Source organism: Leucoraja erinacea, chromosome 6, assembly GCF_028641065.1.
Source record: "Leucoraja erinacea ecotype New England chromosome 6, Leri_hhj_1, whole genome shotgun sequence".
Classification (NCBI taxonomy): Eukaryota; Metazoa; Chordata; class Chondrichthyes; order Rajiformes; family Rajidae; genus Leucoraja; species Leucoraja erinaceus.
In genome coordinates this window covers 82,495,576-82,503,988 of record NC_073382.1, presented here as the reverse complement: position 1 = coordinate 82,503,988, position 8,413 = coordinate 82,495,576, and the positions used below count along the sequence as shown (strand labels likewise).

Genomic DNA, 8,413 nt, shown 5'->3' with positions numbered 1-8,413 from the left:
CATGGTTAGGGTGCAGGGGTGACCAAAAGGGTCATAATGTTGTACAGCATAGAAAGGCCCTTCTGCCAATCATGGTCCTGCTGACCATTAGGCTCATCTATACTATTCCCACTCGCTTACATTAAATCCTTATCCTGCTGATGATGTCACTTGTGTTGATACTTCCTGCCTCTATCCCCTCCTCTGGCATCTCATTCCAGATACCAACTTACTCCTCAGATTCCCTTTAAACCTGCTCCTGCTCACATTCAACCTCTGCCATGGGTTTACATGCCCCTACCATGGGGAACGGACTCCGGCGATCTACGCTATCCATGCCTCACATTGTTGTATAACTACTTAACATGTCATCTCGCAGCCTCCTCCGCTCCAGACAACTCGATCTATTCCTCTTATGATTGTATACACCTCTATAAGGTCACCCCTTATCCTCCTGCTCTCCAGCGAAGAGTCCCAGCCTGCTCAACCTTTCCCTATAGCTCAGGTCTTCGAGTCCTGACAACATCCTCGTAAATCTTCTCTGTACCCTTTCCAGCTTGACAACGTCTTTCCGATAGCACGGTGCTCAGAAGTGAAAACAATACCCTAATCGTGGCCTCACCAACGTCTTATACAACTGCAACATGACCTCCCAACTTCTGCACTCATCCTTGTGAATCACTGGAGAGTGGCTACCAGAACTGTACATGATATTCAGTGTCGTCTCATCAGGTCATAAGTGTTAGGAGTAGAATTAGGCCATTCGGCCCAGAGAGTGGTGAATCTGTGGAATTCTCTGCCACAGAAGTCAGTGGAGGCCAATTCACTGGATGTTTTCAAGAGAGTCAGATTTAGCTTTTAGGGCTAACGGAATCAAGGGATATGGGGCGAAAGCAGGAACGGGTTACTGATTCTGGATGATCAGCCATGATCATATTGAATGGCGGTGGTGACTCGAAGGGACGAATGGCCTACTCCTGCAGCTATTTTCTATGTTTCTAAGTCTAGTCCGTCATTCAATCATGGCTGATCTATCTCTCATTCCTAACCCCATTCTCCTGCCTTCTCCCCATAACTCCTGACACCCATACTAATCAAGAAATCTATCTATCTCTGCCTTAAATATACCCACTGACTTTGCCTCCACAGCCGTCTGTGGCAAAGAATTCCACAGATTCACCGCCTCATACACTTGACTGTAATGTCTTGTACTCAATGCCCGGACTGTCGAAGGCCAGCCTTCCTCTCCATGCTATTCTTCCTGCTGCCACCGTCAGAGAGTGGTGGGGTGGGTTTCAGTCAGGGAGCGGTGGGGTGGGTCTCACCCAGACCCTATGGTGGATGAGGAGTGATGGTGGGGATTTGGCTGTGGGGGCAAGATTGCACAGCAGCTTGTGTGGATTCCAGGAGAGGGCAAGTGGTGATGGAGGGCAGCAGGGGCTGCCTGGGATAAGGTGGTCTCACCTGCCCTCTGTTCCCTAGGTGCTGGAGGCAATGCAGACTGACACAGCTTCCCAGCCACAGGCCGAGCAATCGCAGGATGGGACAGTGAGGGGAGTATCTCCAGAGAGCAACGAGAAGGCACCTCGACATACCTTGTGCAAAGTGTGTGAGAGCCAGCAGGCTGCAGGTGAGTGATGTCTGTACCCAGGACAGGTGTGTGAGAGGCAGCAGGTAGCAGGTGAGTGATGGCTGACTCACCCTGGGCATGTGTATTGGGGTCAGCAGGTAGGAGGTGAGTGATGTGAGTACCCAGGACAGGTGAGTGAGGGGCAGTAGACAGGTGAGTGAGGTCTGTACCCAGGGCAAGGACCAGGCCAAGTGTACGAGAGACAGTAGGCAGGAAGTGAGTGACAGTTAAATTCTGGTTAAATTTAAGACTGCGCAAATCATGTACAAAGCAAGACATAATTTACTTCCAAGAAATATACAAAAACTGTTTATAGAAAGACAGGGTGGGTTTAACTTGAGAGGGGAACGTAATTAAAAAAAACTCAATGGCAGAACAACTCTTAAAAGTATGTGCATAGCAATCTGCGGTGTGAATTTGTGGAATGGTCTGGAACAGGAGATAAAACTTAGCACAAACATAATTCAGTTTAAAAAGATGTACAAAAACACTTTTTTAAAGGATACTGGGATGAGGATAGGTGATTGTGAGTGGGATATTTGTTATACTGATTGTATTGGGAAGGGTGATTATAGGGTGATGGATTGTATATATGACTAAGATACTATAGTATATGAGGGGTTTTTCTTTTCTTTTTTATTTTTTTCTCTCTTTTTTGTATGGCTTTGTAAATGTTTGATTAGTGTATAAATGTAAATTATTTGGTGTACATATATCTGCTGGTGTACATATGGTGTACATATAGCTGCTGGTGTACATATGGTGTACATATAGCTGCTGGTGTACATATGGTGTAGATATAGCTGCTGGTGTACATATAGCTGCTAAATTTGTATCAGATAATTATAAGCAGCTGAATAAGGGGTGGGAATGAATAAGCTTTGGCTTCTTCCTGCTCCTTTTCGGACACATACAATTTCATTTATTTATAGGTATTGTTTATGACATTATGTACATATTCTTGTTTTGTTTTTTGTATGCTGTTTCACACTTGCTTTTTATTCTTTTATTCTGTTCAAAATAAAGAATTAAATAAAATAAATAAATAAATAAATAAATAAATAGACCCACAGTGCTGGAGTAATTCAGCGGGACAGGCAGCATCTCTGGAGAGAAGGAATGGATGACGTTTCGGGTTGAGACCCTTCTTCAGACTGGGAGTGACTGTGTGTGTGGAGTTTTCAGGTGTGGGACACTGGGTCACTGTGTGTGTGGTGTTTGCAGGTGTGGGACACTGGGTCACTGTGTGTGTGGTGTTTGCAGGTGTGGGACACTGGGTCACTGTGTGTGTGGTGTTTGCAGGTGTGGGACACTGTGTGTGTGGTGTTTGCAGGTGTGGGACACTGGGTCACTGTGTGTGTGGTGTTTGCAGGTGTGGGACACTGGGTCACTGTGTGTGTGGTGGTGTTTGCAGGTGTGGGACACTGGGTCACTGTATGTGTGGTGTTTGCAGGTGTGGGACACTGGGAGCATGCTGAGGCGGTGGGGTCGGAGCGAAGCTGCTCTCTGCCATCGGCCTCAGCGCTGCGTGGTCAGCAGGTGACCAGACTGCTGCGGGTCAGCGGGGACAACCACTTCCCCCCACCATCCAGCCAGCAGCTGAGGGCAGCGCTGAGGTCTGACCAGGAACTGGACACAGCACACAGCATGCAGGAGAAGATGATTGAGGTGAGCCCGGACCGACGGTCACACTACATAGAATGTGTAGGAAGCAACTGCAGATGCTGGCGTGAGGGTGGGGTGGGGGTGAGGGTGGGGGTAGAGGGTGGTGTGAGGGTAGGATGAGGGTGAGGGTGGGGTGTGGGTGAGGGTGAGGGGGTTGACGGTGAGGATGGTCAGTGATGTTCCCCTTGCCACACCCCCCCAGGCCACGCTGAAGGAGATGCTGGTGTTCTGTGTGTGTGTGTGTGGGGGGGGGTGGGGTTGGGGGGGGGTGAGGGTGGGTGGGGGGGTGGGGGTGGGTGGGGGGTGTGAGTGAGTGTGGGGTGTGGTGTGGGTGGGTGTGAGGGAATGTGGGGGTGGGTTTGTGGGTGGGGGGGTGTGGGCGAGTGTGGGGGGTTGGGTTTGGTGGTGGAGGAGGGGGGTGGGGGGGTTTGAGAGGGGGGGGTGTGGGGTGGAGGTGTGGGGTGGGGTGTGGGGGGGGTTGGGGGGTTGGGGTTGAGGACAGTCAGTGATGTACCCCTTGCCCCCACCCCCACCAGGCCGGGCTGAAGGAGATGCTGATGTTCCGTGCTCGGCACGTGTGGCTGTTGGAGACACACCAGGCGATTGTGAGTTGGGGCCCTGCGGTGTTGGCGGAGATGCACGACTGGGCACCCGAGCAGCTGCAGGAACACATTACTCTGTTGAAGAAGTGGGAGGGGCGAGCGAGGAGGGTGGAGCGCTACTTTGTCCCCCGCAACCGTCTGCTGCTGCTCAACTGCAGCTGCATTCAGCAGGTGGTGGGTAGGTGACGCCTAACCCCCGACTACTGACTGACTACCCCCCCCCGACTACTGACCCCCCCCCGACTACTGACCCCCCCCGACTACTGACCCCCCGACTACTGACCCCCCCCGACTACTGACCCCCCCGACTACTGACCCCCCCCCCGACTACTGACCCCCCCGACTACTGACCCCCCCCCCGACTACTGACCCCCCCGACTACTGACCCCCCCCGACTACTGACCCCCCTGACTACTGACCCCCCCCCGACTACTGACCCCCCGACTACTGACCCCCCCCGACTACTGACCCCCCGACTACTGACCCTGACTATTGACCCCCGTCATGTGCTAGTCGTGCCCCACACACACTCAATCACTTACTCACACGCACTGGTGTACAGGGGACTTGCACACTCACTCACGCGCACACCCTCACCCTCACACACTGGTGTACAAGTGACTTACACACTCACTCACACTCACCCTCATACTGGTGTACAGGGGATACACACTCACTCACACTCGCCCTCACACGAGTGTACAGGGACACACACTCACGCACACGCCCTCACACTGGTGTACAGGAGACTTGCACACTCACTGAATCACCATCACACGTGTGCAGGGGACTTGCACACTCACTGACACCGCCACACTAGTATACAGGGGACTTGCACACTCACTGACACCCCCACACTAGTATACAGGGGACTTGCACACTCACTGACACCGCCACACTAGTATACAGGGGACTTGCACACTCACTGACACCCCCACACTGGTATACAGGGGACTTGCACACTCACTGACACCCCCACACTGGTGTACAGGAGACTTGCACACTCACTGAATCACCATCACACGTGTGCAGGGGACTGGCACACTCACTGATGCCGCCCCCCCCCACTGTACAGGGGACTTGCACACTCACTGACACCGCCACACTAGTATACAGGGGACTTGCACACTCACTGACACCCCCACACTGGTGTACAGGGGACTTGCACACTCACTGACACACCATCACACGTGTACAGGGTCCACGTATGTCAGACGGTTGCTGGTTGACGTGACCCCTCACACGCTGGGACTAACCCCAGTGACGGGCTGACGTTGTGTTGCAGTCCCTGCGCTGCAGGCGATGCTGCACGACATGCGGGCGCTGCTGGAACAGCAGGTGGGGCTGCAGCTGGACCAGCTGACCTTGGACCTGACCATCGCTGTGGATCTGCTGCTTGACCGGCCCACAAACATGTTCCTCTTCGGCACCTACACCGGCGTGGTAACTCCTGGGGGCAGGGCAGGGTGGGGGCGGTTGTGGGTGGCAGGGCAGGGGTGGGGGGCAGGGCAGGGACTGGGGGGCAGGGCAGGGGGGGGGCAGGGGGCAGGGGTGGGTGGCACGGGGAGGGGTGGGGGGAGGGCTGGGGGCAGGGGGTGGGACAGCGGGATCGGGTGGGGGCAATGTTGGGGGTGGAGAGGTGCAGAGGACTGGGATAGGGGCAGGGTGGAGTGACTGAGGGCGACAAAGCTGAAGTTGGGAATGGAGGGGGTGGGGGTGGGGGTGGGGATGGGGGGGTTTTGGTTGGGAAGGGAATGATGTGGGGAGGGATGTTGGGATGAGGAGGGTGTGCGTATGGAGGGGGTTTAAGGTCAGATGGGGCTGGGCGTGGGTCAAACCGAGAGACACAGATGTACACAGACAGAGGGTCAGTCAGGCACACACAGACAGACAAACATACAGACACACCCTGGACCATGACCCCACAGACGAGCACCAGGCCACTATCTCTAGCACCATCACTGACTTCATCAACTCCGGCTCCCTGCCCTCCCAAACCTCCAACCTCATCGTTCCCCAGCCCCACACGGCCCAATTTTACCTTCTCCCCAAAATCCACAAACCTGACTGTCCTGGCAGACCAATTGTCTCTGGCCGTTCGTGCCCTACCGAACTTATTTCCACATACCTCGACTCCATCCTATCCCTCATGGTTAAATCCCTCCCGACCTATGTTCAAGACACCTCAGACACTCGCTGTCGTCTCCGGGCATTCCGTTCTCTAGGGCCCCCATTCCCTCATCTTCACCATGGACGTCCAGTCACTCCACACCTCCATCCCCCACCAGGAGGGTCTCAAAGCCCTCCGGTTCTTCCTCGACCGCAGAAGCAACCAATCCCCGACTACAGATACTCTCCTCCGCCTAGCGGAGCTGGTCCTTACCCTTAATAACTTTTCGTTTGACTTCTCCCATTTCCTCCAAATCCAAGGCGAATGTGCCCCAGCTATGCCCGCCTCTTTGTAGGGTATGTCGAACAATCCTTGTTCGAGATGTACCAGGGCCCCATCCTCGACATCTATCTCCGTTACATCGACGATTGCATTGGTGCTACCTCCTGCACCCACACGCAACTCACTGACTTCACCACTAACTTCCATCCGCCACTCAAATACGCCTGGACCATTTTCGACACTTCCCTCCCATTTCTTGACCTCACTATCTCCATCGCAGGTGATAGACTTCTGACCGACATCCACTATAAACCTACTGACTCCCATGGCTATCTAGACTATACTTCTTCCCACCCTACTTCCTGTAAGGACTCCATTCCCTACTCCCAATTCCTCCATCTACGCCGCATCTGCTCCCAGGATGTTGTTCCACACCAGGGCATCGGAAATGTCCTCATTCTTCAGGGAACGGGGGATCCCCTACCCTACCGTAGATGAGGCTCTCACCAGGGTCTCTTCAATACCCTGTAACACTGCTCTCTCCCCATCCCCCCACTCGCAACAAGGGCAGAGCCCCCTAGTCCTCACCCTTTCACCCCACTAGCCGTCACACACAACAAATAGTCCTCTGTCATTTTCAAAACCTCCAACATGACCCCACCACTCGCCACATCTTCCCATCTCCCCCCGTCTGCTTTCCGCAAAGCCCGCTCCCTCCGTAACTCACTGGTCAATTCTTCCCTTCCCTCCCGCACCACCCCCTCACCGGGCACTTTCCCTTGCAACTGCAAGTGATGCTACACGTGTCGCTTTACCTCCTCCCTTGACTCCATTCAAGGACCCAAGCAGTCGTTCCAGGAGCGACGGAGGTTCACATGCACCTCCTCCAACCTCATCTATTGCATCCACTGCTCTAGATGTCAGCTGATCTACATCGGTGAGACCAAGCGGAGGCTTGGCGATCGTTTCGCCGAACTCCTCCGCTCGGTCCGCATTAACCAACTTGATCTCATTCCGTATCCGACCTTTCTGTCCTGCGCCTCCTCCACCGGAAAGTGAGCACCACCGGAAATTGGAGGAGCAGCACGTCATATTCCGCTTGGTCTTAGTCTGGTCTTAGTCTGCACCCTAGCGGCATGAACATTGGCTTCTCCAATTTCCGGTAGCCCTTGCTGTCTCCTCCCCTTCTCAGTTCTTCCTCAGCCCTCGGGCTCCTCCTCTTCCTTTCTTCTCCCCACCCTATATCTGGAGGTTTGAAGAAGGGTTTTGGCCCAAAACGTTGCCTATTTCCTTCACTCCATAGATGCTGCTGCACCCGCTGAGTTTCTCCAGCACTTTTGTCTACCTACACACACACACAGGCACACACAAACACATACACACACAGACAGACACACACGCAGGCGCACACATGCACAGACAGGGAGTCAGACAGGCACACACACACACACAGGCAACAGACACATACAGACACACTCACGCAGACGCACACAGGCACACGCACACACACAGTCACGCACACAGACAGACACACACGCAGTTATGCACGCACACAGACATGCACGCCGTCATGCACACACACTGTCATGCACACGGAACACAGACAGACACGCACACAGTCACGCACACGCACGCAGTCACACACACGCAGTCAGCACACACCAGCAGTCGCTCTGCTCTCTCTCTAACGGCCCCATTGGTGTATCCCAGCGGGATAGTTACAGTCACGGCACGGCGGAATATCACAGGCGGCTGGAAACGTTGCAGGCGCTGGTGCAGGTTGTCCGCCAGGAATTCCTGCAGCACACCTCGTACCGGGACAAGGAGGAGGAGCAGGTAAATCCGCCGGGGATCCGGAGAGGCTGCAGGAGCCTGGGGTGGGGGAGCGGAGGGGCACAGGCAGGCAGGCAGGCAGATCTCCCTGGGATTGGCAGCGGGGAATGGAGGGAAGATCCCGATCTCTCATCCCAGGCATCGAGGAATCAACTCTGCATCTGGTCACTGAGCATGGAAACAGCAGCCCGTCTCATTTACCCCAGAGCCTATCATTATATCTGTACAAACAATGTTTCTGCAGCTTCCTCTGGCAGCTCGTTCCAGATACCGAGCATTGTCCCTGAGGTCCCTCGTAAATCTCTCCCACTC

The 8,413-nt window shown here is 54.3% G+C and overlaps 1 protein-coding gene across 1 annotated transcript in view; it reads left to right on the top strand.

The window, feature by feature from the left end:
• LOC129698445 (dynein heavy chain domain-containing protein 1-like) overlaps positions 1-8,413 on the top strand; it is an 86,388-nt gene that overhangs the window by 14,073 nt on the left and 63,902 nt on the right. The window contains exons 9-13 of the mRNA XM_055637591.1: positions 1,462-1,609; positions 3,063-3,277; positions 3,811-4,054; positions 5,162-5,342; positions 7,906-8,104. Coding sequence (XP_055493566.1) covers positions 1,462-1,609; positions 3,063-3,277; positions 3,811-4,054; positions 5,162-5,342; positions 7,906-8,104 — 987 coding nt within the window. The remainder of the gene's footprint in view (positions 1-1,461; positions 1,610-3,062; positions 3,278-3,810; positions 4,055-5,161; positions 5,343-7,905; positions 8,105-8,413) is intronic.